The sequence below is a fragment of the Crocuta crocuta genome, unplaced genomic scaffold (assembly GCF_008692635.1).
Source record: "Crocuta crocuta isolate KB4526 unplaced genomic scaffold, BGI_CrCroc_1.0 scaffold348, whole genome shotgun sequence".
NCBI classification, from domain to species: Eukaryota; Metazoa; Chordata; class Mammalia; order Carnivora; family Hyaenidae; genus Crocuta; species Crocuta crocuta.
In genome coordinates, this window is record NW_027529573.1 from 1,108,239 (window position 1) to 1,135,091 (window position 26,853).

The following is a 26,853-nucleotide window of genomic DNA, read 5'->3' on the forward strand; positions in this document are numbered from 1 at the left end:
TCTGCTCTCCCCTGCCAAGTCTCTCTCTCAAAATAAATAAATAAACTTAAAAAAAAGGGCAGGCACAGTGAGACGCACATTCAGGGAAGGACTGGCAGCTTAGCTATTGTGAAGGAACAGAGTGGTAACAGGAAAGGCCAGCAAAATTGCCAGAAACCAGCTCCAAAGAAGTTTGTACACCTGGCTAGAAAATCCAGTTTCTATTTCAACACTGTGAGGAAATAGCCAAATTCTTCAGATTCATGTGTTAGACTTTAACAGCAGATGGAAGTGGGGGGTGAGAAGGCAACAGAAAGACAACTGGCAGGAGTTTGGTTTGCATTTTCCTCCATTTCAAAAGGGATGGCCAAAAAGCACCATGGGCAGCACCACTTAACCACTGCAATGCCCATGCAGAAATTATCAGTTGAACACAAATTCCCCAAGCATAAAGGTGGCCTCAAAATCCTTCTTGGTTGAGCATTCTCAACAGCTGCCCCCCCATTACAGCTTATTTGCCATGCTGGTGCTAAATTACAAGGCCTGTGGGAGCAGGAATTTCATTTGGTTTGTATCACAACTGTATACTCAATGCTTAGCATAGTGTCTCAGGCACACCAGATGCTGAATGAGACTTTCTTAAATGGAACTGATTAGAGGGCGCTTGACTGGCTCAGTGAGAAGAGCATGCAACTCTTGATCTTGGGGTTGTGAGTTTGAGCCCCTTGTTCGGTGTAGAGATGACTTAAATAAAACTTTTAAAAAATGGAACTGAATTCTTTCTTAATCTTCCTTTACTAATTTGCCAGCCTGACCCCCACATCCTCCCACCTGCTGTGGGTACTGGTCTCACACTGTTTAGTACTGAGACACGGCACTTATGTTCTGTATCTTTCCCAGTACTTCCTGAAGGTTGGCCAACTAATATAATAAGTGAGTAATGATGATGTGAATGGAATGGCTTGGAGGAGCTCATCACTCTCAGAACATGTGCACTTTCCCAGCAGATGAAGGAATGGGGCTTATGTAGACTTTCTGATATCACTAGAGGGATCAGGGGGAAAAACCTTTGAGCTTTTTACAGCATCTTCTCTTCCAAATAAGAGCACCAAGACCCCTTAGCATAGGTCTAAGAATCTTTCCAAAGCAAATGGATCCAAGAATGTAACTCAGTGGAGTTATCTACTATGAAGTACTCCATACCTGCTTGTATCGCCTCTTCTGAGTATACCGTAACCACAATTTGATACACTTGTGTAGCAATGTTATTCTGAAATAAAACACAGAACACCAAGGTACTGCCTATTATACTTTCAAGTTTTGGGTCTTAAAAATGCTGTCTGGGGGAACCTGGGTGGCTCAGTTGGTTAAGCGTCTGACTCTTGATTTCAGCTCAGATCATGATCTCACAATTGTGAGATCAAGCCCCACATCGAGTTCCCTGCTGAGCATAAAGCCTGCTTAAGAATCTTTCTCTCCCTCTCCCTCTGCCCTGTCCCTCATGCACACTTGCTCTCGTAAACAAACAAACAAATAAATAAATAAAAATGTTGCTTGTTTTTTTAAGGCTGGAAAGTCTGGATGTAGTTACATCTTCAGCATTAAAGGCATCCCATGGGTTTCACTCTGGGAGAGAGGGAAATGAGAACCTATTATTCAACACGAAATCTGTTAACCCCTGATTTTGGGCTGTGGCTTGCCCCCAAATTTTGACAACTTTCTTATAAACCTAGGTAGACCACCAAGCACAGTGTCTCTGGAACCTGAGTAATATGTATGAAATCCCCTAAGTATGCCAAACTTTCTGGTTTTATGAGCAGTCTGGGGCTTGTGTAGGACCACCTGGGTCTATGGCAAAACTCCTTTCACAAAAGTGATATTGACAGTAAGAACCACATTCAGTTCCGTAAACCACAGGATTTAGAGCAATGAGAGACCGTAATAACTCAAAATTTAGTTAACTAATTGAGATTCTCACCAACTCATTAAAAAGGTGCTCCAAAATGGGACCTAGAACTATGTGGATTAAGCTGATTATACTACTGGGGAGGAGGGCACGTTGAACATTTCTGGCAGTAAGAAAGTGAGTAGGGATTCCCTCTGAAGAACCTAAGGAACTGGACTAAGGAATTGGAAGGAGGGATTCAGACAGTTTTCAGTTTTCACTTTATACCTGCCTTCCTCTATGATGAGTCTTCCACACAGGCATGTAGTGCTTATTTATTTTAACTGAACAATTAACTCTAAAAAACTCAGGACACTCTCTTCATTCTTCAAGACTAAGCCACAAATACCCACCCGCCTGAGCATTCTCTTTAACACTATCAGTGCATGAATTCTAAGATGTGAACATCATTGCACCCTGAAGGATTGAGGCAGGAAGCCAGCAGGTACACACATTAAACAATGGTGACCAAGAACCAACACAAACATCTTCACTCTACCTCTCCTCGGATGAGATAAAAGGAAAACGCAAGCTTAGGAACCACTGGTTTACAGCAGGGCCTTTCTGAATCTGCCCAGTCATGCATGGGGTGGGGGAGGGGGTAAGTGCTCACTTACTGGAGTGTAGCGAGTTAGTCCCTAGAGAACCTGAGGACAATGTCTGAGTTCCTACCTGCAGTGGTCCCAGGCAGCACGCAGTGAGGGGAGCTGCTCCCTCTCTTCCTTCTGCTCAATTCGAGACTGCCAGAGGTTCCAGAACCTGTGCAGCAGCTGAAGTAAAACAGGAAGGAAATGGAGGTTTATTAAGCCAAAAGGTAAAATGTTCTCTCTTAATCTATTAGCAAATCCTTACCCCAAAAGACTACACGCTCCCCCAAAGCAGGAATTACGCCTCAATCGGAAGTACCCAACATGTAACAGGCTTACAAAATAATTAGAGCTAAGCTATACAGAGCTATTGTGGACCAACAAAAAGGCACAAAGATGGATTTTCTAGTCTATGGAAATGAGAATGAAGAAGCTGAAGCTATTCATCATCTGAGCCTCATAGAAGGCAGTGCCATTTTATCTTTTTTTGTTTGGAGAAAGAGAGACGAGACAGAGACACAGAATCCAAAGCAGGCTGCAGGCTCTGAGCTTTCAGCACAGAGCCTGATCCGGGGCTGGAACTCATGCACCATGAGATCATAACCTGAGCCTAAGTCAGACGCTTAACTGACTCAGTCACCCAGGTGCCTTGACAATGGCATTTTAAAAGTTAAAACTGATCTTATCACATATTACTGCTTATGAAATAGTCTTGTCAAAAAAATAAATTTTTTTACTTCAATCTAATCAAGCCCTTAAATCTAACCTCTAGTTTATAGGAGCAATATGGAGCAATATGTAAAAAAAAGAAAACTAAAATGCCATCCAAAGGAAACCGATAAATTGAGAATATGGAATATTGTACAAAATAGTTGGCCCTCCTTTTCCAAAAATCAGTGTCACTGGAAAAAAAAAAAAAAGCATACCTTATGCTAAGTGAACTAAGCCAGTCACAAAAGGGTAGGTACTGGGGCACCTGGGTGGCTCAGTTCAGTTAAGCTTCAGATTTCAGCTAAAGTCATAATCTCACAGTTCGTCAATTTGAGCCCCACGTCAGGCTATGTGCTGACAGCTCAGAGCCTGGAACCTACTTCAGATTCTGTGTCTCCTCTCTCTGCTGCCCTCCCCTGCTTGTGCTCTCTAAAAAATGAATAAATGTAAAAAAAAAAAAAAAAAAAAGGCAGGGGGCATGTACTGTAAATACGAGGTCCCTAGAGTAGTAAAATTCATAGAGACAGAAAGGAAAAAAGGTGGGTACCAGGTGCTAGGGGCGGAGTGGGGTGGAGAATGGGAAGTCAGTGTTTGATGGAGACAGAATTTCAGTTTTGCAAGGTGAAAAAAGTTCTGGAGATGGATGGCGGTGATGGTTGCACAATAATGGGAATGTGCTTAATGTCACTGAACTGTATGTACTCTTGACAGTGGTTAAGATGATAAATTTTGTTATGTGGTTTTTTTTTTTTACCACAATTATGCAAAATAAACATGTTAAACAAAAGAAGTGGAAGGAGGATGGCTGTTCTTAAGAGCCTTAAGAGATATAGCCAAATATAGTGAGTCACCAACCCTTAATTGGATCCTGGTTTGAAAAAAATAGCTATAAAGACATTTTAAGGGCAACTGTGAAATCTGAATATAGGATGGGCACTGGATAAAATTAGGGAATTACTGTTCGTTTTGTTAGGGATGACAATGATATTGTGGTTATGAAGGAAAATGTTATTTTTGGGTGATGCATGTTGAAAAGTTTAGGTGTAATGTGTCATGTTGTCTGTAATTTACTTTGAAATGACCCAGCAAAAAAACTGTAAATATTATCAATTGGCTAATATTTGAATTTAGGTTGTAAGTATATAGATGTTCATTATACTATTTTTTATATTTTTTAGTATGTTTGAACATTTTCATAATAAAAACCAAAACCAAAACCACCCCATCCTCCTAAACCCAGAAACATGATCTGTAAGTAGGGATAGGATGTTTGTTACCCTCAAGTAAACCACCCACTGAAGACAACAGATTTCCAGTGCAAACACCACCAAAGCCTCCTGGAATGCAAGACTCAAAGTGTATTCCCTAGATCAGGAACCTGACCTGTGAGTCTGCTATCAAGTTTCTGAGCAGATAAAAAAACAAGATTAGGAAAAACCAAGAGTTAGCTGGTATGGCTAACTAGAGAAAATGGACACTAAGGTTTTGGAGTCTAGAAAGTCTGGACAAATCTCTACAATGGCCACCAGAGGCCCCTTCATACAGACGACCCTCACCATGATGTCATGCTGCTGGTGAGCAAGATTCCTTCTTATTTGCTGGAGACGGGCATGGGTCACATTGTCTTTTAGGGCTCGAAAACAGAAATGCTGTGAATAGAAGGAAGGATACAACAGGTTACAAATCAGCAGTGTCTGTAAAAGTAAGAGCAGCAGCGGAATCCAGCAGCTCAGTTGTGGATATTCACAGCTGTTCCAATGTCCCTGGGATGCTTCTTTGCTTTGAGATTCAGTTGCCAGCCTGCACAGTAGGCACTCAATAAACAGCTGTTGAATTGCTTCTCTACTGTCCACTGATACTACACAGGAACAAACACACCCTCACCTCTGACCAGGAGAGATCCCGTGGCCCAGAGGGAACACTACAGACAAAGGTTAAAAACATCAACTTTGCCTCTCAGAAAAAAACTTTTAGCTTATGGTATGTTTTTTAAGCCGTGTGTATGTGGGCGGGGGGGTGTCAATGTGCACACTTCTACAATTAGAAAGTAATTTTGTAGAATAAAATAAAAAGAAGAGAAGGAAGCCTTGGTGAGTAAGGGGCCTGGGGCAGGGGCAAGAAGTGACTGGCTCCAGCTCCAGCAATAATGCCTCACATGTGACCTAAGCAAAGTCTATTCTCCAATGCCCTGGGCTCCAGTTTCCTGAGACAGAAGTGAAGCGTTTAGGGGTTTTCATTTTGTGGTCTGTGGAACCCCAGAAGCTCCTGAAAGTGTCTCAAGATCTCCTCATGTGGTAAGGGTTGGGGAAAGAAGCACAAAGAGGGACTACTCCTCAGACCCTGCTTTGTCCCCAGAATTTCTACTTTGATTGATTTCACAGACTAGGCTTCCACAATTAAAAAGGGGGCCTGCCCTTGGGGTCATGAGTTCAAGCCCTATATTGGGGCTTAAAAATAAAATCTTAAAAAAAATGAAAATAAAAAATAAAAAGGGGACCCACCATGTAAAAAAAATGCAATACTAGATCACCTCCCAGACCATTACCATTTCTGATCCAAAATGAAAACAAGGACACATGCAATGGAACAGAGCTTCTGGAGTGAAGCTAATCCCATAACCAGATATACTTGAAGAGCATGATGTGGGCCTGGGTCTCCCAAAAGTGGATGGTTGAACAAGGTTGGTAAGTATGGCTTTTTGAAGCAACTACTATGTGTAGACAGGCTTTCTATTATAAAGAATGCTTTCTCCTTATCACATACTATATAATTAGTTTATAGAGTGATTCCCCCGCCCCCCGCCCCAGTTTCTTAAACATGGTAATGTCACATCTTGGATACTGGTCAGTTGTGCTGTTAAATATTAAACACTAAAACTTTGGCAGTTCCTGGAGGGGGAAAAAAAAAAAGCTTTGAGGCTCCGTGTTTTCACCAGCAAGCTGTGTCTACTGTGATCTTCTGCCGCCTTCCACTGGGCCGCTTCTTCGGTGCACAGCAGCACATCTGCCAGGGTGTTAAGGCCTTTCATATAAAAAATGTTCCCATTCCAGCACACTGCAATCCCAGTGACCCATCGGGAGGGTCCTGGCTTGGGGGATAACAGACATGCCAGGTGGGCTGACGTCCACCTCTGTCTCCTCCTGATGATCCGAGGAAGAGGAGGCAAAGAGAAACTGTGTGAGCTGCTTATCAAACAGTTGGCCTTGCCTTTCTCCCTTCTGATGCCCATTTCATAACAGGCAAAAATAGTTGAGATAAATTGCCATGAATTACAGTAAACATTTCCAAGTAACCCTTTCTAAAGTCTCCTGTCTTTTTGCATCCTTTGTTTTGGCACCCAAACCCAGTCAGTTGTTTCAGCTAAAAACCTTGGAGTTATTTTCATACCTTCTACTCCCACTCCCTCCATGTACTGGACTGCCAAGTCCATCCAGTCTCCTCTGAAATCTCTCCGGCTCTTCTGTCCCCACCTCTGATGCCCTGCAGTGCATCTGACTTGCTCCTCACACAGACTGGCCAGAGTCTCATGTAACTGCTCTCCTGGTGCCAGCTTCACCCTGTAATCCAGACCGCTCCTCTTAAGTACAAACCTGCTCCATCACTTCTCTTCTTAAACACCTCCAGAGGATCCCCAGTGCCATCAGGAGAAAGCCCAAATTCCTGACTGCTGCATCCAGGTCTCTACAAGCGGTCCCCAGCCTGCATTCATCTGCACTGCCCTACTGCCATCCACTCCCCCACAGCTCCATAACAGACCCGTCACTGCCATTGGATATTTTCCTCATCTATATGTAATCTATGTGTAAATGCTACTCCTTCCACTTAAAACACCTTTCCTGACTTTGCCAGGTGACCTTGTCATCCTATACAACAAAGTCAGCTCAAGCCTCACCTCCTTGGATGAATCTGTTCATCTGGGCATATGCTGTAGTGAGGGCAGCAATTAAGGACACGTGCACCAGAGTCAAAGGCCTGGGTCTGAAACCCCTGGCTCTGCCACTCATAAGCTGTGACTCTGACAATCATTGAGCCCCTTTGAATCTCTGTTTCCTCATCTATAAAATGGAAATACTGACACCTACTCCATGGCGTTGCTATGAAGGTTAAAGAGATAATGCATAGTGTCTCTACATGGTAAAGCTTAATAAATGGAAACTATGGTCATAATGTTAGGGCTGCCAAGAAACACACAGCCATGGCTATTTCCACCACCTAGTAGATAAAGAAAAGCAATGAAATAGCACATAAAATTCAGGATAGTGGGATTACCCACTAGGGGGAGGAAAGGGAATGCAATCAAGGATGAGCAGACAAAAACAAACAAAAAACCGGATGAACAGACAGTGTTAGCAGGGTTCTAATTTTTAAGCTGGGTAGTGGGTACATAGGTATTTTATTATCACCCATTAAACTCTTAATGTGTACTATACATACTCTTTTGTACGCATATTTCCAGTTAAAACTTTTTAAAAAAGAAATCAACAGAGATAAGGACCACCTTAATTGCTTAGTAATTGTTTCCCAAATAGCTCCTGCCCTGTGTCTCATAGGCTGTTGAGCTCATGATATCCTGGCTGTGGTGGTAGATAGGGCTGGATGGCTGAAAAGGATACAGTGTTTCCAGTGAGTAAAGGCCCGACGCATTGCCATCTTCCTGGCCAGCCCCTCCACGCGTGCGTGCTGGGTATACAGACTCTCCTTCCGCTTCCAGGCCCACTGCCAATCACAGAAGCGTGTCTGGAGCACAGTGACCCAGTGGAATTGCTCCGCCATCTCTGCAACAAAGAAAGTAACTACGTGCTGCCCCATGCAAGGTTAAGAGATGAGCTGGAAGCATCTTTAAGATAAGCTGCACCCTACAACTGGCAGACAGCAGAGATTTAAGGCTGTTCTTACAAAGAATCCTAAAATAAAAGTTTTTTTTTAGGCAGGGGTGGGTTATTTGGAAGCCCTTAGCTATACTTTTCTCCAAGGAAAGAGAAAAGGTCTGTAATTTTAGGGACTAGGATGCTAAAAATTCAGTTGTATTAACGAGTTGAGGCTTCCACTTATGAGCAGGAATGGTGGCTGCTGCTTTTCCAAAGAAGACTCTTACATTTGCCTCTTTACTGATGTCTCCTGGGTGGGACTTCAGAGATTGACTCAATGACATACATAACTTGGTCACTATGCTGGCAAAGGTGTTTTTTGAGCTTTCAGCCAGACTAATCCTGACTGCCAGTCACCTGCTTTTAATACTAATTAGCTAATGGCCTGATGCACTGAAATTCAGGAAGTGGAAGGGACCTGGTCCTGGAATTCGAATGCTGTAAAGAGACGCACATTAGTCAGTGCCTAAGTAACAGCTTATCATGCTAAATAGCTTCATGTTTTCACCTTCCAGGCTTTGGCAACCAGACAGTGGGTGTCCTTCATTATCCTCAGACAGACACATTCAAACTCCTCCAAGAGGCAGTGCTGGCCTGGCAGCCCAGGAGGGAGGCCTGGGTGAAAGCCAGCCAGCATCTAGCACGCTGCTTGACTCACTTCTGTGTGGGCTCCAGAAACCAAAGTACAGAAAGTACCAACGATCATGATCAGTGTGAACTCATGATCTGAACTCTAATTGGGAAATTAAGCCATGAGAATAGTGGTAAAAAAAAAAAAATCAACAACCCTCAATATCCTAAATGACATGGGTTACATAAGTGGGGAGAAGTAGAAACAATCCAAATATCTATCGATACAAGAATGGCTAAGTAGATTAAGGTAAGCCATCCTACAAAATGCAGACAATCATTAGAAAAATAACATTTATGAAGAATACTGAAAGACACAGGAAAATGTTGTTAGTTGTGTAAAAAAATAACACAAAATTGTATGTATCCTATTAATCAAATAATCACAGTATTTATAGGACAATTAAACCATTTTGAAAAAATTATGTGTAGAGGAAAAGGCCAGAAGGAAATAACTTAAATGGGACTTGAAGATGATGTATGTTCCTCCTCAATCTCTCTTTTCTTTTTTGAATTTGTTAATGTTTATTTTATTTTTGAGAGAGAGAGACAGGACAGAGTGTGAGTGGAGGAGGGGCAGACAGAGAGGGAGACAGAATCCTAAGTAGACTCAAGGCTCCGAGCTGTCAGCACAGAGCCCGACGCGGGGCTCGAACCCACGAACCGTGAGACCATGACCTGAGCTGAAGTCGGATGCTTAACCAACCGAGCCACCCAGGCGCCCCTCAATCTCTTTTTTCCAGAATTTGTGGCATAATTTCTCTCTCTCTCTCTCTCTCTTTTTTTTTTTTTTTTTTTTTTTTTTTNTTCTTTTTTTTTTTTTTTTTTTTTTGGTTATATCTCTCCTTAATAAAGCACCACTGGCAGAAGACTAAATTGTGACATGACCCTCTGTCTCTGGAACCCAGGACTTCCTGCTCACCCTTCTGCTGTCTCTTCACTCTGCGGACCTGCAGGTATCCGAGCCAGGCCTTCAGGGATTTCCACTTTTGCCAGCGCTGATGGTGTTTCACTGCGGAGACCATCTTCCGTCTCTCCCTCTGGACATACAGGAGCTGTTCCTGCCACTGTGACCAAGCCTGAAAACCAGAGAAAAGGCAACAATCAAAGGAGAGACAGGAAAACAAAGGTACTGGTGAGGGAAAAGAGAAACAGAGACACAAAGCTAAAGTTAAAAACAAGGCAGTGGCAACCCCCAAGCAGGATCACGAGCTGTGGAAATTTGCAGTGAAAGGGCATCCTACTTGGAGAAAGTAATTTCTTTTCTGGATTAAGAACAAGGAGGGTGGGTGACTCAGTGGGTTAAGCATCTGATTACAGCTCAGGTCATGATCTCACGGTTCGAGCCCCATGTCTGGCTCTATGCTGACAGCTCAGAATCAGAACCTGGAGTCTGGCTCAGATTCTGTGTCTCGCTTTCTCTCTGCCCCTCTCCACCCATCTCTAAAATAAACATTAAAAAAAATATATTTTTTTAAAAAAGAACAAGGTAAAGAGGAATAATGAAATCAACAAATAGACAAAAGGCAGGGACAATCCAAAGGGTGATATACTTAATTCATATTTGGGACAGGCAAGGGTATGTGCCTTTTTCTCCCAAGTGGAGGAAGCCTATTGTCTCAGGCACATTAGTTTTTGGGAAGTGTGACCTGCAGAAGTTGAGGGTCTACAAAAGGATTCCCTTAAGGTTATCCATAACTGTGCACCCTTAGCAAAGTCTTCATGTGTGCATAGCCTTATGCATGCCCTAGTTTGAAGATGACAGTCTCAGATGGCAACTTCATACCTTCTTTTCTGAAACCTGTAACACCTCTTCTCCTTTCCTTCCTCTCAGCTGAATACCATTCTTCCTACTTCATCAAGAAAATAAAAGCTATCAAAAGAGAATTTTCTCAAGCTTCACCCACATCTACCTACCCAACTACCTCACAGGCTCTGCCTTCTCTCTCGTTACTCTGAATAAACTGTCCATACTCCCTTCCATCAGAAGTTCACTCTCCACTATGGATACATCCCATGTCTCTCACTTTCTCAAGTACATCGCTGACAATTCCCCCCTTCTGCATCATTGGTTTTCACACTCTACTAGGTTTTTAAAATCAGCATATGAATGTGCTATTATTTCTCCAACCCTAAAAAGCAAATCCCTTCAAGGATATGACAATCAAAAACAACAGATAACCTCTGATTGGACCCTGGACCTGACACTAAAATAGCAATTATCTATTGTTTAAATATGAATCGTATTGTAGATATTATATCAATATTGAATGCTTAGATATGATAATGATACTGTGATTATATAGAAGAATATCCTTATTCGTAGGAGATATAAGCTGAAGTATTTAGGATAAACTTTCATGTCTGCAACTTTAAAGTGACTTAGAAAATATAAGAAATATATTGATATACTTAGAAAAAGCAAATGTGGCAAGATGATAGCAATAGGTTAAACCAGTGAAGAGAATACAATATCTACCTTTTCTGTCATTTGGTATTTGTCAAAACTAAAAAGTGGTGGGGAAAAGATTACTGTTACAAAAACACTTTGTAAGGAAAGGAATAAATCAGATTCCTAAGCAAACCACCACTAGATCACTTTGCAATCCAGCTAACACTGGAGTTCTTTTCTTTCCAAACTCCTCAAAAGAAAGGTCTATTTTCTAATTTCTCTTCCCCCAAGAAGGCCTTCATGAATCCTCTCCCAATCAGGCTTACTGAAACTGCTCTTACCAAGAGCATCAATGATCTCCGAGTTGCTTAAGCCAAAGGTCAAATTCCACTCCTCACCCTCCCTGGACTGCCAGAAGCATCTGATGTGGCCAATCAGGCCTGCAGATTCTCTAGGCTACCTTCACCTTTATTCCTCCCAGGCTCAGCCCTGGGACTAATCCCGCTACCTCCCCCCGCACCAGCTAAACTCACTCCCATTGTCCTTTTTTTTTTTTTAAAAATTTTTAATGATTTATTTATTTCTGAGAGAGAGAGAGAGAGGCAGCATGAGCAGAGGAGGGTCAGAGAGAGAGGGAGATACAGCATCCGAAGCAGGCTCCAGGCTCTGAGCTGTCAGTACAGAGCCCAATGCGGGGCTCGAACCCACAAACTGTGAGATCATGACCTGAGCTCAAGTCGGACGCTCAACCGACTGAGCCACCCAGGCGCCCCTCCCATTGTCCTTTCAGCAGTCTCATGACTAAATACCAACTGCATGCCAAGAACTCCCAAATTTACATCTTGGGTCTGGACCCATCCTCCATACTCCACATATATCCAACTGCTTCCTTCACATTTCCTTGAGGATGTTCAAAAGGCCTATCAGGTTGAAGATACCAAGCTCAGAATGGAGCTAACTCTCCCTGCCCCACAAAACCTGCATCACCCTCCATCTTCCCCATTTTACTAAATGGCAACTCCACTGTTCCAGTCACTTAGGCCAGAAACCTGAGAGTCACCTTGCACTCTTTCTCTGAAACTTCACATCTTAACTACCTACTAACGAGTCTTGTCAGCATTACCTTCAATGGTATACCCAGAATCCAACACCATCTTGCTATCATCCTTGCCTAGAATCCCACCTGGGACTTTATAATAACTTCTTAACTGCTCTCCCTGCTTTCACCCTTGATCTTTTATGGTCTAATCTTTAAAAAAATTTTTTTTCTTAATGTTTATTCATTATTGAGACAGAGCATGAGTGGGGGAGGGGCAGAGAGAGGGGGAGACAAAGGATCTGAAGCAGGCTCCAAGCTCTGAGCTGTCAGCACAGAGCCTGACGTGGGGCTCGAACCCACAAACCACGAGATCATGACCTGAGCAGAAGTCGGATGCTTAATCGACTGAGCCACCCAGGCACCCCTTTTATGGTCTATTCTTAAACAACAGCTGTGAAAGCCCCCCTGGATCCCACAATTTAGACATATAGCTTCTCACTACCTGACCAGAGTTACGTAGCCTCTACTTACCCTGTAAAGATGCCTCAGGGAGTAACATAAACTTGCCTCTCAAAAACTCTGTGGGATGCCGTTCTGCCTGAGATAACAAACACAATGTGCTGTGTTTGCCAGAAAAAAAAAATCTGCAGCTTAGTGATAGTCACAAGATGTAGAACTTTTGCCTTTGTGCTCTAGAGATGACATCGATAATGCAATCCCTAAGAATGTTTTGCAGTTCCAGGCCCATAACGCAGAACGACCAGATCCCTGAAGCAGAACCACCAAACCATCTCACTACAATAACACTGAAACCAGACTGGGAGATGCCAAAAGGGACAATATGATCAAGAAAGGAAATGTGATAGCTGACCTAACTCTATAAACAATCAGCATGATCCAAGACCCTGAGACCCTTACCCTGAACTTTCACCCTTTAAAAGCCCCTGCTTATAAGCCATAAGAGAGTTTGGGACTTTTTTTTTTTTAATGTTTATTTTTGAGAGAGGGAAAAAGAGAGAGAACAAGCATAGGCAGGAGAGGGACAGAGGGAGAGGGGGTCAGAGGATCCAAAGTGGGCTCCGCACTGACAGCAGAGAGCCCAGAGAGCTGAAGTCAGGCGCTTAACCAACTGAGCCACCCAGGTGCTCCAAGACAGTTTGGGACTTTTGAACATTAGCTTCTCATTCTCCTGGGTGCCACACTAGTAAGTAGCCTATCTTTCTTCACAGCAAAAGCTTGATGTCAAGTTTTTATTGGCATCCTGTGCACTTGGATGAATACTCTTGTAGTTTGGTTACAAAGCCAGAGCAATCCTTTCTGCTTTATTTTGGTTATCTCATTTAAATCTCTTTTTTTTATTTTTATTTTAATTTTTTTTTTTTTTTTCTAGTAGAGAGAGAGACAGACACAGCGTGAGCAGGGGAGGGTCAGAGAGAGAGGGAGTCACAGACTGAAACAGGCTCCAGGCCCTGAACTGGCAGTCAGCACAGAGCCCGACGCAGGGCTCGAACCCACGAACCGCGAGATCATGACCTAAGCGAAAGTCGGACACTTAACCGACTAAGCCACCCAGGTGCCCCTAAATCTCCTTTTTATGGGACAGTTTTCTTCCCTGCCTCTTTTCCTCTTTCATGCCACCAATTTTTTAGAGACAGTAGGTCATTTATCCTGTAAAATGTCCCACATTTTAGATTTGGCTGATTGTCTCATCAAGGTGTTTTTTGTTTTTTTTTTTTTTGTTTTTTTTTAAATGTTTTATTTATTTCTAGGAGAGAGAGAGAGACAGCGTGAGCAGGGGAGGGTCACAGAGAGAGGGAGTCACAGACTGAAACAGGCTCCAGGCTCCGAGCTGGCAGTCAGCACAGAGCCCGACGCGGGGCCCGAACCCACGAACCGCGAGATCATGACCTAAGCGAAAGTCGGACGCTTAACCGACTAAGCCACTCAGGCGCCCCTAATCATCAAGGTGTTTTTGACTTTTCCCCGTGATCCCTATATTTCCTGGGAACTGATAGTTAGATTCATGTTAGGCTAGGTTGGAGTCATGTTCAAATTTTTACGTTAAGAACATTTTTCAAGTGGTGCTGGGGACTCCCACTACCTCGCATCATGAGGCACATCATGGCTGGCTGCCAGAGTTTTAGCAATGTCAAGACTTGTCAGTGGCTTCAGATGAAGCTGGCCTGATCCCTCTAATACTTTTTCCTCACTGTCTTCTCAGTCAGTGATTGCTGCTTAGATACATTTTCTCATTAGGGGTGGCAAAATAGTGATTTTCTGATTCTAATAATTCTTCTGCATCACTAACTGGAATTTTGTAAAGAGGCCTACCCTCTGGTTTTGCAAAGATATAGTTTATACAGGAAAGGCATGAAAAATGCTTGATTTTTGTTTTCATTAATTTTCTCTTTTTTTGAGAGAGAGAAAGAAAAAGAATCCCAAGCAGGCTCCATGTCCAGTGCTCAGCCCAACATGGAACTTACTCATGACCTGAATCAAAATCAAGACTTGGATGCTTAACCAACTGAGCCACCTATGCTTTCATTACTTGTCATATTGAGTAAATGCTCTAACAACCCAAATATGTGACCAGTGAGTCCCCCCCCCCATTATACATGCATGGATATTTATATATTTGATACATTTTCAATTCACTGCAGTCATTACTTTTTGATGTCCCAATTGGTCTGTCATAAGTCTATGAGAGTCCTTTGGCTCCTGAGTCCTGACACAATCCCATTAGCCTTTGTTAACTTCCTCACTTTCCAGCACACTATATCCTAGGCTTATAATGACCATATCCTGCTCTAGACCTGGAATCAGCCATTTCTCCAAAAAGCCTCAGTTCCTTTCAGCCAGGACATAACAGAGACCATAACCTGGGCACTGGGAATGCTAAATGCCATATATTCTTGCTACTCACTGTTTCTAATTTTTCAGTAAATAGAATCAGAAATACATTTTTTAAGGTTAAAAACATCTTAGGGGCGCCTGGGTGGCTCAGTTGGTTAAGTGTCCAACTTTAACTCAGGTCATGATCTCGCGGTCTGGGGGTTCGAGCCCCGCATCGGGCTCTGTGCTGACAGCTCAGAGCCTGGAGCCTGCTTCAGATACTGTGTCTCCTTCTTTCTCTTCCCCTTCCCTGCTCATGCTCTGTCTCTCAAAAATAAAAAATATTAAAAAAATTTTTTTAAATAAAAAAAGGTTAAAAACATCTTAAGTCCATATTGATATTTAGATTTCCAATCTCAGATTATAGGGCTTTTTATTTAATTTCTATTTGTAATCTTTTCTTTTAAAAATTTTTAATGTTTTATTTATTTCTAAGAGAGAGAGAGAGACAGTGTGAGCAGGGGAGGGTCAGAGAGGAGACACAGAATCCTAAGCAGGCTCCAGGCTCTTGAGCTAGCTGTCAGCACAGAGCCCGACGCAGGGCTCGAACCCATGAACCATGAGATCATGAACTGAGCCAAAGTCGAACGCTTAACCAACTGAGCCATCTAGGCACCCTCTGTAATCTTTTCTTTTAAACTGAAAATCATGATTCCCAATGACACTACCATAGTTATTTGCTTTATTTCACAATGTAGCTATAATAGTTTCAATATGACAATTCTAAACCTGCCACAAACAATAAGACTACTGAATGCTAGTTTTGGATTTCCTAGAAGTTCTTTGTGTCCTTAGAATGCATCCCACTAGGGATGAACAATCAAAATATTCTATTTTAAAGTTACCTGAAGTAATTATTTTCTCTGTATAGTCATGGCTACAAATTTAAGTTTGTTTTAGTGTGCTTTAAAATTCTGGGGATTGCGGGGCGCCTGGGTGGCTTAGTCGGTTAAGCGTCTGACTTTCGCTTAGGTCATGATCTCGCGGTTCATGGGTTCGAGCCCCGCGTCGGGCTCTGTGCTGACTGCCAGCTCAGAGCCTGGAGCCTGTTTCAGTCTGTGACTCCCTCTCTCTCTGACCCTCCCCTGCTCACACTGTCTCTCTCTCTCTCTCCTAGAAATAAATAAAAATATTTAAAAAATAATAATAAAAAAATTCTGGGGATTTTTTTTTTCCTTTTTAATTTACTTGAGTGTTTTTTTAAATTATATAAAATATTTACATGGTTCCAAAGTTAAAATTGTGTGACAAAGTAAAATCACAGAAACATTTTGTTCCCACACTATTCCCTCCAACCCCCTATGGGTAACTAAACACCTTAAAAGTAGAAACAGTAATTAACAGCTAGCACTTACCGAGCTTTCCATATTCTAGGTATTGCTGTAAGCCTAGTACATGTATCATCACACTTAATCTTCAACCCTGTGAGGTAGGTACTATTATTATCTACTTACAGATAAGAAATCTAAGGCACAGGGAGGGTAAGTAACTCATTAAAAGGTACAAAGCTAATAGGTGATTGACGCAGAAACCTAGGTAGTATGAAGATTTGCTCTTTCTTACCTGCTTCAATTAATCACAATTAAAGGTATGGTATTGGCTCAGAGACAGAAATACAGACCAATGGAATGAAGAGCCCATCACAGATGCATGAATTACTGGGACCTTACTCTATAGTGAAAGTAGATTAATAATCATACAAAAAAGACAAAGGACAGGGGCACCTGGGTGTCTTAGTCAGTTAAGTATCTGACTCTTGATTTTGGCTCAGGTCATGATCTCACAATTTGCAAGATTGAGCTCCCTGAAGAGCCTGCCTGAGATTCTCTCTCTGCTCCTCCCTGCCTCAAAATAAATAACTTAAAAAAAAAAAAAAAGATAAAGGATTGATGAATCAGCAATTAGTGCTGCAGTAATTAATTATCCATAGGGATATCCATATCCAAACTAAGACCCTTTTCACACAATTTATAAAATTAAACCCAAAATATATTAAAGACCAAACCAGAAGATAGAAGAATAAATTAGACCAGGGTGAAATCATTATCTGTATGGGAAAAAAGGCATCATAAACAAAGCAAAAAAAAAAAAAAAAAAAAAAAAAAAAACTGAAAAAAAGTAAATTAAANAAAAAAAAAAAAAAAGCTATAAACTGGAAGAAAGTATATGTAAAGTACATAGTACATAACACTCAAAAGATTAGCTTTTAGTTTTGTTGTTTTAAATTTATTTACTTATTCTTGATGGGGGAGGAGGAGAGAAGGGGGAGTAGGAGGGATGGAGGAGGGGAAAGAGGGAGGGAGGGAGGGGGAGAGACAGAGAGAGACAGAGAGAGAGAATTCCAAGCAGGCTACACAGTCAGCACAGAGCTGTGAGATCATGACCTGAGCCAAGATCAAGAGTCAGACATTTAACCAACAGGGCCATTCAGGCTCCCCTAACACTCAAAAGATTAGTCAGCAGAATCTAAAACAACATCCACAAATCAGTATTTAAAAAAAAAAAAGGCCAAATAATCCAACATATAAAAGAGTGAAGGATGTAAACAAGCTCAAAAGCAGAAACCCAAATGCAAACAAGCATCTGAAAAGATGCTGGGCTTCACCAGGAATCAGTGAAACACAAATTAAAGCAACAGTGAATTACCACTCCACACCTATCAAATTGGTGAAGATGACCAAGTCTGGCAATGCACAGTGCTGAAGAGGCAGAAAGAAACAAGAACTGAAATATTAGCACTTACTTTGGCACAACACTGGAAAGCAACTGGGTAATCCTTAATAAGGACAGAGAGATGAATACCGAATTATCCAACAAGGTCACTTCCAGGAACCAGACTACAGTATCTCTCAATCTCTCATGTTTTTGCACAAGGATATATGTTTAAAAATGCATTTGTAATTGAAAACATGTAGAAGGAATCTATAGTCCATCATTAGTATTAATATTGACTACTTTAATATTGACTATTATTGAAGCAGATAAACTGTGCCTTATTCATACAATGGCATAGTGTACAGTTAATAGATCTCTACGTACCTACAAGGTACACCTTAAAAATATACTGTTGCATAAAAAAGGCAAGCTGCATAGTAAATGTCCAGTGTGCCACCATTCATCAATTTCCTAACTACATAGAACCTAACTACATTTCTTCTTTGTGGGTATGTGTGCACACATTTCTACAAGTGAAAAAAAAACCCCACAAGGGAATGATAACTGTATCAGTGCAGAGACCATCTCTGAGGAAGGATGGTGGCAGAATGGAGCACAGAGCACAATGTAAGCTTGAACTCACGGACTGCAAGATCACGACCTGAGCCGAAGTTGCATGCCTAATTAACTGAGCCACTCAGGTGCCTTGAGCAAATTTTTTCTTCAAAGTCAATTAATAACTATTTTAGACTTGCATGATACACAGGCTCTGTGGGAACTACTCAGCTCTGCCCTTGTAGCCTGAAAGCAACCTTGGGCAATACAGGTATAACTGCATCCCAATAAAACTTTATTTACAACAGACTGCAGGCCAAATATGACGTGTGGGCCAGTCTGTGGACCTCTGACCTAGATGATTGTATATGCTATTTGCATGTGATTTCTATATACTGCAAACATTTGCATTGACAATGCAACATTTTGTCAGATTAAAAAAAGATATACTCCTATATAAAGGTCACTTCTTTTTTTCCCTAGTCCCTGTTCTATTCTCTGTAACTGACATGGCAGCCCTAGAAGTACTCAGCAGACCAAAGAATTGACAGACACTCAGAGTCTATCAAAGGTCATAAGAAAGCTTCACCACAGCACAGTCTTAGTATAGATGTTAGGCCTTTATTACTGACCAAAAGCTATAGCTTCCTCAAAAGAAACCTCTAATATAAGCAAAATTATATTTAGAAGCCAGGTTTTCTTTACAGTCTCAGTTTCTTTTCTGCCCTCATTATTTTCTAATTTGCTGTAGGGAAAAAAGTAATAAGGAAATAAAGAATATACCATTATTTCTTTAATCATATTTATAACTAATTCATAAATGCCTTGCCAGCTCCATGATTAGCAGATGTACTGTACAAACCATTGGTAATCACATTTAAGCATATTTTTAAAATGCTTTTTATTTTTGAAAGAGAAAGAGCACGTGCACACCCGTGCACCCAAGTGGGAGGGTGGGGGCAGAGATGGAGACAGGATCAAAGCAGGCTCAAGGCTCTGAGCTGTCGGCACAGAGCCTGATGTGCAGCTTGAACTCACACACTACGAGATCAGGACCTGAGCCGAAGTTGGACATTTAGCCAACTGAGCCACCCAGGTGCCCCTAGCATATTCCGAATAGCAGCCTCTATCCGTTGAGCCCAGCCTTCCATGTTGCTTCTGCCCTCCACCCCCCTGCCACGACACCCCCTTAGCTGTAGGGAGGGCTCAGGAGAGAGGCAGCAGCATGATGGTCAGTCGCCTTCTTGGGAGTCTAACCCTATCCTCTGTGGGTATGGGGCTTGACAACATGGACAGAAGACACCGAAGCCAGAGTCTGCTGCACTCACCTGCAGCTGGAGGCTCAGGGCCCTGTGCTTCACAGCTGATGCATGGAGGGCGTGGCCCACACGGACCTGTCCCAGCTGCTGCCTCCAGTGGCTCCACCACACCCTGTCAAAGAACAAACCAAAGACTGAACCAGTTAAAAAAAAAAAAAAAGCCACTCAGAAAAAAGAAGGTCGGTCAATAAGAGCTGGACCTCGAACCCTCAGGTCAAGTCCCTACTCCCTCACTGCGCTATCTCGATTGACATCTGTTGGAGCCACTGCTGAAAAAAAAACAAGGAGTCCTAGAACAGCCAATTAAGGGCTAGAAACTGATGGTTCCTAAGGTCAGTTCCAGTCTTAGAAACTACAGATATACTCTATCTGGAACTACATACATTTAAAGACATGAATTATTGCCAATATAAAAAAAAATTCAGGAGATTTCACAGAACAAATCACAAAAAAACATGGTTTTCAATTCTCCAGTCCTGGCTTCTTTTCTGCTTATTTTCTAATTTGCTGTAGGAAAATAGTAACGAGGAAATGAGAGTTTGCAACCTCTGCTTTTTACAGAAGCACTCACTTTGGTCATTCTAACCTAGCAAAATTTTTATTGTCATCCTAACCTGGGCCATGCCTAGCTGCATCACTCACTTCAAAATCTCAAGCTATCTTGCATTACTACTTACCGTTTTAAGCACTTAGGGAATTACAAGTTGCCTGAATTCAGCCCCAGCATCCAGGACAGGACTAAGAACACTTTAAGCCCCCATAAATAAATAAAAGTATGTAAAAATATCCCCCATAGACTCTAATAGAAATGCATACTCATTAAGCATTCAAAAATTTTTGTCAAATAAAATTTAAATAACTTAAATTTAAGTTATTTAAATAATTTAAATTCTAAAAAGAAGTTTTAGGTGTACTGATGTTCTGGATACCATACTAAATATTTCAGATGTCATCATATTTATCTCCCATGACAACTCTGAAAGATATTTCAAGGTGTGCCTATTTCACAAATGAGGAAAGTGAAATGTGGAAGTGAAAGAACCCAACTATACATGTGGGAACATGGAGTTAAGCTCAAGTCAGTTTAGCTGCAAAGCTTCTGCTCTTATCCATACTACATTAGAAGATCCAGCTCTTTTGAGCTTTTAATATGCTGCCATTCAGGACACCAAAGGACCAACCAAAGACATCATCCAGTGGGATCAGTCCCATTATAAAGCAACTCATTGTTACACATGTCTGGTTTTCAAAGTCAACTAACTCATACCCCTCCAAGTTGTAGACCACACTGATGAAATGCTGTACTGGGCAGTTAAGAGAATGGGCATTGGCATCAGAAATATGGGTAGCTGAGCCCGATTTTGCCAATTACAACTTATATGATTCCAGGCAAATTACTCAACCCTTCTGAGACCCCTTGTTTATCTTTTTTTTCTATGGTTATGTATGTATTTTGAGAGAGAGTGTGTGCGTGCAAGTGGACAAAGGGCAGAGAGAAGGAAAGAGAATTCCAAGCAGACTCTATGCTATCAGTGCAGAGCCCGACGTGGAGTTTGAACCCATGAACCATGATATCATGACCTGAGATGAAATCAAGAGTCGGACACTCAACTGACTAAGCCACCCAGGTGCCCCTAGACTCTGTGTATTTTAATCTTTACAATAATAATATTTATGTTAGTTTATGGTGATGATGAAATGACACTTTACATTAAAAAATTAGCACATACAAACAACACAGGGTTTAGAACACAGTAAGTTCTCAATTACTTTTACTGTTTATTATGTAAAAACCTGATAGTATAGTTGCACAAGTTGTCAATAAATACACTTAAGGATTAATTACTTAAGGATTAATTATGTTTGACACACTGTTTTAAGGTGGGTTTTTAAAATATTAATTTGTTTTTGAGAAAGAAAAAGCATGAGTTGAGCAAGGGCAGAAAAAGAGGGAGAAGAGAATTCTAAGCAGTCTCCACATCACCAGCATAGAGCCCAATGTGGGGCTCAAATCCTTGAACTATGAGGTTATGACCTGAGCTGAAGTCAGACACTTAACTGAATGAGCCATCCAGGCACCCTGCGGTGGGCTTTTTAAAAAAATGTTTATTTAGATGGCCAACAGACACATGAAACGATGCTCAGCATCCCTCCTCATCAGGGAAATACAAATCAAAACCACACTGAGGTACCACCTCACGCCAGTCAGAGTGGCTAAAATGAGCAAATCAGAGAACTCTAGATGCTGGCGAGGATGTGGAGAAACGGGCACCCTCCTACACTGTTGGTGGGAATGTAAACTGGTACAGCCCCTCTGGAAAACAGTGTGGAGGTTCCTCAGGAAACTAACAATAGAACTCCCCTATGACCCAGCAATAGCACTGCTAGGAATTTACCCAAGGGATACAGAAATGCTGAGGCATAGGAGCACATGTACCCCAATGTTCATAGCAGCACTCTCCACAATAGCTAAAACATGGAAAGAGCCTAAGTGTCCATCAACAGATGAATGGATCAAGAAGATGTGGTTTATCTATACCATGGAATACTACATGGCAATGAGAAACAATGAAATCTGGCCATGTGTAGCAACATGGATGGACCTTGAGGGTGTTATGCTGAGCGAAATAAGTCAGGCAGAGAAGGACAAATATCATATGTTTGCACGTATAGGAGGATTAGGAGGAACTTGACGGAGGAACAAGGGGGAGAAGAAGGGCGGAAATGGTGGGGGAAAGGGAGAGAGGCAAACCATGAGAGACTCTTGAATGCTGACAAAAACTGAGGACTGATGGATGTGGGGGGGAGGGGGGGATGGGCATGGAGGAGGACACTTGTGGGGATGAGCACTGAGCGTTATGTGGAAACTAATTTGACAATAAACTATTTGTAAAAAAAAAAAAAAAAGTTTATTTATTATGAAAAAGACAGAGAGAGAGCAGGGGAGGGGCAGAGAGAGAGGGAAGAGGGAATCCCAACCAGGAGCGACTCTGTCAGTGCAGAGCCCAACAGGGGGCTCGATCTCACAAACTCAGATCTCACAAATCTCAGATGATGACCTGAGCTGAAAAAAATAGAGTTGATGCTTAACCAACTAAGCCACCCAGGCATCCCTAAGGTGGGTATTTATGGTGCGTAAAACAAGAGAGAGGTAAAATGATAGCTGCTGATTTGCAGGTCAATTGAACACACTCACCACAAAATACTCCGCTGCCTGAACTCCAGGGCGGTGGTCTGCATCTGAAGTTTGGTTCTACGAAAAACCACGTAGATCAGCCAGGACTTCCAGGCCTGCCGCATCTTTTGCTTTGCATCTAGATGCACAAAAAGGTTTCAAAAAAAGGAGTAGGGAGAGATGATAGATTACTCTGGGTTATATAGAAGCTCAAGGGCTCTCTATATCCACCCCTCCATTTGAATATCTGAATTCATCCAGCCTTCAAGTGCCCCCTGGTGGAAAAATTGTGAAGCTCTACAAAATGAATGATACAAGGACAGGTGAAGAATAGCTATTGTAAGTGATGACATTTACAGACCACTTAAAGGAAAGTCAATATACTACATTGTTCAGAAAGCTTCTGTTTTAAAAGTCCTTTTTAGATATATGTTCTGCAATATTGACAGATGAAATGATATAAGTAACACAAAAAAGCAGAGAAGTAAGATTGGTGTGAGTTGATAACTGATGAAGCTGAGTGACAGGTACATGGAGATTTATTATTCCTTTTTTCAATTTTGTAGACACGTAAAATTTTCCACAGTATAAAGTTAAATGAGAAAGAATTATATTCTAAAACTTGCTGCTTGAAATAGTAATTGTAAAGTAGAATAAGCAAGACAAAAGAAAAGGATACTCTATATCTGCTCGGAAAGCAGAATAAAAAGGACCAGTAGTGATCCTGAAAGAAAGAATTTACTAGATACGGGAAGTGCAAAGGTCCATAGGTGTCCCTTTGCAGTATTGTCATTTTCTTTTTTTTAAAAAAATTGTTTTAAACATTTTTATTTATTATTGAGAGACAGAGGGAGAGACAGAGCATGAGCATGTGAGGGGCAGAGAAGGGGGGAGACACAGAATCCAAAGGAGGCTCTAGCCCCTGAGCTGTCATCACAGAGCCCAACGTGGGGCTCGAACTCACAAACCGTGAGATCATCACCTAAGCCAAAGTCAGATGCTTAACTGCGCCACTGAGGCGCCCCACAGAAATGCCATTTTCATTATGAAAGCCATCACTAATGAAGTTAATTTCTGTTCTTTTTAGAACACAAAGGAGAAAACAAAATTATGTCAACCTTTTTCAGGATTTTTCTCCAAAATGTGGTCAGTAGGACAAGGGCTTTTTTTCTATTTCATAGCAATTAACAAATCAAGTCAAAACACAGAGAATACAACATATAGCTTCCTTAGGCCCCTTGGGCAATGCTGCTGTGGTTTAGAGTTTGGCTTCCTGAGTAAGACACAAAAGGTGTGAAAACTGAACTTGTCACTGGGCTGAGTAACTTCACACAAGTTCCTCATCTATAAAATGGTGCCTTCGTTAAAGGTATTTTTTTTTAATTTTTAATTTTTTAAGTTTTATTTCTGACAGAGAGACAGCATAAGCAGGGCAGGGTCAGAGAGAGAGGGAGACACAGAATCTGAAACAGGCTCCAGGCTCTGAGCTGTCAGCACAGAGCCCAACGCGGGGCTCGAACCCACGAACTACGAGATCATGACCTGAGCCGAAGTCGGACGCTTAACCAAATGAGCCACCCAGGCACCCCTAAAGGTATGTTTGCCAAGGGTAAATGAGATCTACGAAAAGTGTCTCCAATAAATTCAAGCTATTATTTTCTAAGGGTAGTACCCCAGAATCTGCATTAATGGTCTGTGTCAGGATTCTAGAAAATTTGAGAACCACACTTCCCAAAGACCTGAAAGTACTTGTTACCTTTTCACTTAATAGTATGAGAGTGAAAAGACATTCCTGAGGTCTGTGGGTATAGCCTGAGTCAACTGTCGTATGTCAGAAACAACTCTTTTTATCTGAAGAATTTAAGTGACTTTTCTTTCTACCCCATAATATAGCTGTATTCATTAAAACTTTAAATAAGAGACAGAAGAACGCACATTCCTCAAATAAATATAGAATATTTGCAAGATAAAGCATGTTCTGAAACAAAATAAAACAAACCTTAACAAAACAGAAATGATGTCATACTAAGTCTATTGTCTAATCATAATGGAGTACACTGGAGAATCAATAAAGATACTCTGAACTATTTTTTTCATTTTACTTAAATCTAAGTTAGTTAACATATAGTGTAATAATGGCTTCAGGAACAGAATTTAGTGATTCATCACATACACACACACATTGACTTATATAATTTAATGTCAAATTGGCTTACATACAAAACCCAGTGCTCATATCAACAAGTGCCTTCTTCAATGCCCATCCCCCATTTAGCCTATCCCCCTACCTAACATCCCCCCAGCAACCCTCAGTTTATCTTCTGTATTTCAGAGTATCTTATTAGGGTACAGTGTCCGACTCTTGGTTTCAGCTCAGATCATGATCTCACAGTTCGTGGATTCAAGGCCTTCTCTGTCAGTGTAGAGTTTGCTTGGGATTTTCTCTCTCCTCTATCTGTCCCTCCCCCATTCGTTCTCCCTCTCTCCTCTTTCCCTCCCCCTCTCTCAAAATAAATAAGTAAACTTAATTTTTAAAAATAAAGTCTCTTATGGTTTGCATCCCTCTCTTATTTTCCCTTCCCTTCCCCTACATTTGTTTCATTTCTTAAATTCCACATATGAGTGAAATCATATATTTGTCTTTCTCAGACTTACTTCGCTTAGCATAATACATTCTAATTCCATCCCTGTTGTTGCAAATGGCAAGATTTCATTCTTTTTAACTGCTGAGTAATATTCCATTGTATAAATATACCACATCTTTATTCATTCATAAGTCAATGAACATTTGGGTTCTTTCCATACTTAAGCTACTGCTAATAATGCTGCTATAAACACTGGGGTGCATGTGCCCCTTCAAATCAGCATTTTTGTATCCTTTGGATAAATACCTAGGTAGTGCAACTGCTGAGTCATACGGTAGCTCTTTAATTTTTTGAGGAACCTCCATACTGTTTTCCAAAGTGGCTGCACCAGTTTGCATTCCCACCAATAGTGCAAAAGTGTTCCCCTTTCTCTGCATTGTCACCAACATTTGTTGTTTCTGGAGTTGTTAATTTTAGCCATTCTGATAGGTGGTAGGTATTAATCTCATTGCTGTTTTGATATGCATTTACCTGATGATGAGTGATGTTTGAGGACCTTTTCATATGTCTGTTAGCCATCTGGATGTCTTCTTTGGAAAAGTGTCTGTTCATATCTTTTGCCCATTTGTTCACTGGATTATTTGCTTCTTGCATGTGGAGTTTGATAAGTTCTTTACAGATTTTGAATACTTACCCTTTATCTGAGATGTCATTTGCAAATATCTTCTCCCATTCTGCTGATTGCCTTTTAGTTATGTTGACAGCTTCCTTCACTGTGCAGAAGCTTTTTATTTTGATGAGATCCCAATAGTTCATTTTTGCTTTTGTTTCCCTTGACTCCGGAGATAGGTCTAGTAAAAAGTTCCTGTGGCCACGGCTGAAGAGGTTGTTGTCTGTGTTCTCCTCTAGGGTTTTCATCATTTCCCATGTTTCATTTCGGTCTTTCATCCATTTTAAGTTTGGTTTTGTATATGGTATAAGAAAGTGGTCCAGGTTCATTCTTCTGCATGTCACTCCAGTTTTCCCAATACCATTTGCTAAAGAGACTGTTTTTCATCCATTGGATATCCTTTCCTGCTTTGTCAAAGATTAGTTTGCCATACATTTGTGGGTCCATTTCTGGGTTCTCTCTACTGTTCTACTGACCTATATGTCTGTTTTTGTGCCAGTACCATACAGTCTTGATGATAACAGCTTTGTAATACAGCTTGAAGTCCAGAATTGTGATGCCTCCAGCTTTGGTTTTCTTTTTCAACATTATTTTGGCTTTTTGGGGTCTTTTCTGGTTCAATACAAATTTTAGGATTGTTTGTTCTAGCTCTGTGAAGAAAACTGGTATTATTTTGATAAGAATTGCATTGAATATGTAGATTGCTTTGGGTAGTATAGACATTCTAACAATAACTGTTCTTCCAATCCATGAGCATGGAATGTTTTTCCATTTCTTTGTGCCTTCTTCAATTTTTTTCATAAACTTTGTATATTTTTTAGCATACAGATCTTTTACCTCTTTAGTTAGGT

The 26,853-nt window shown here is 41.3% G+C and overlaps 1 protein-coding gene across 7 annotated transcripts in view; it reads right to left on the reverse strand.

The window, feature by feature from the left end:
- SFI1 (SFI1 centrin binding protein) overlaps positions 1–26,853 on the reverse strand; it is a 101,756-nt gene that overhangs the window by 26,851 nt on the left and 48,052 nt on the right. For 5 of the 7 annotated variants that reach the window (XM_077761552.1, XM_077761550.1, XM_077761551.1 and 2 more), the window contains exons 7-14: positions 22,769–22,886; positions 19,582–19,684; positions 9,643–9,799; positions 7,836–7,997; positions 6,155–6,225; positions 4,779–4,871; positions 2,597–2,694; positions 1,183–1,249 (exon numbers count right to left, since the gene is read on the reverse strand). In XM_077761552.1, coding sequence (XP_077617678.1) covers positions 1,183–1,249; positions 2,597–2,694; positions 4,779–4,871; positions 6,155–6,225; positions 7,836–7,997; positions 9,643–9,799; positions 19,582–19,684; positions 22,769–22,886 — 869 coding nt within the window. Of the gene's footprint in view, positions 1–1,182; positions 1,250–2,596; positions 2,695–4,778; positions 4,872–6,154; positions 6,226–7,835; positions 7,998–9,642; positions 9,800–12,682; positions 12,773–19,581; positions 19,685–22,768; positions 22,887–26,853 lie in introns of those variants that run through there. The other 2 variants (XM_077761556.1, XM_077761555.1) reach the window with 2 other exon arrangements.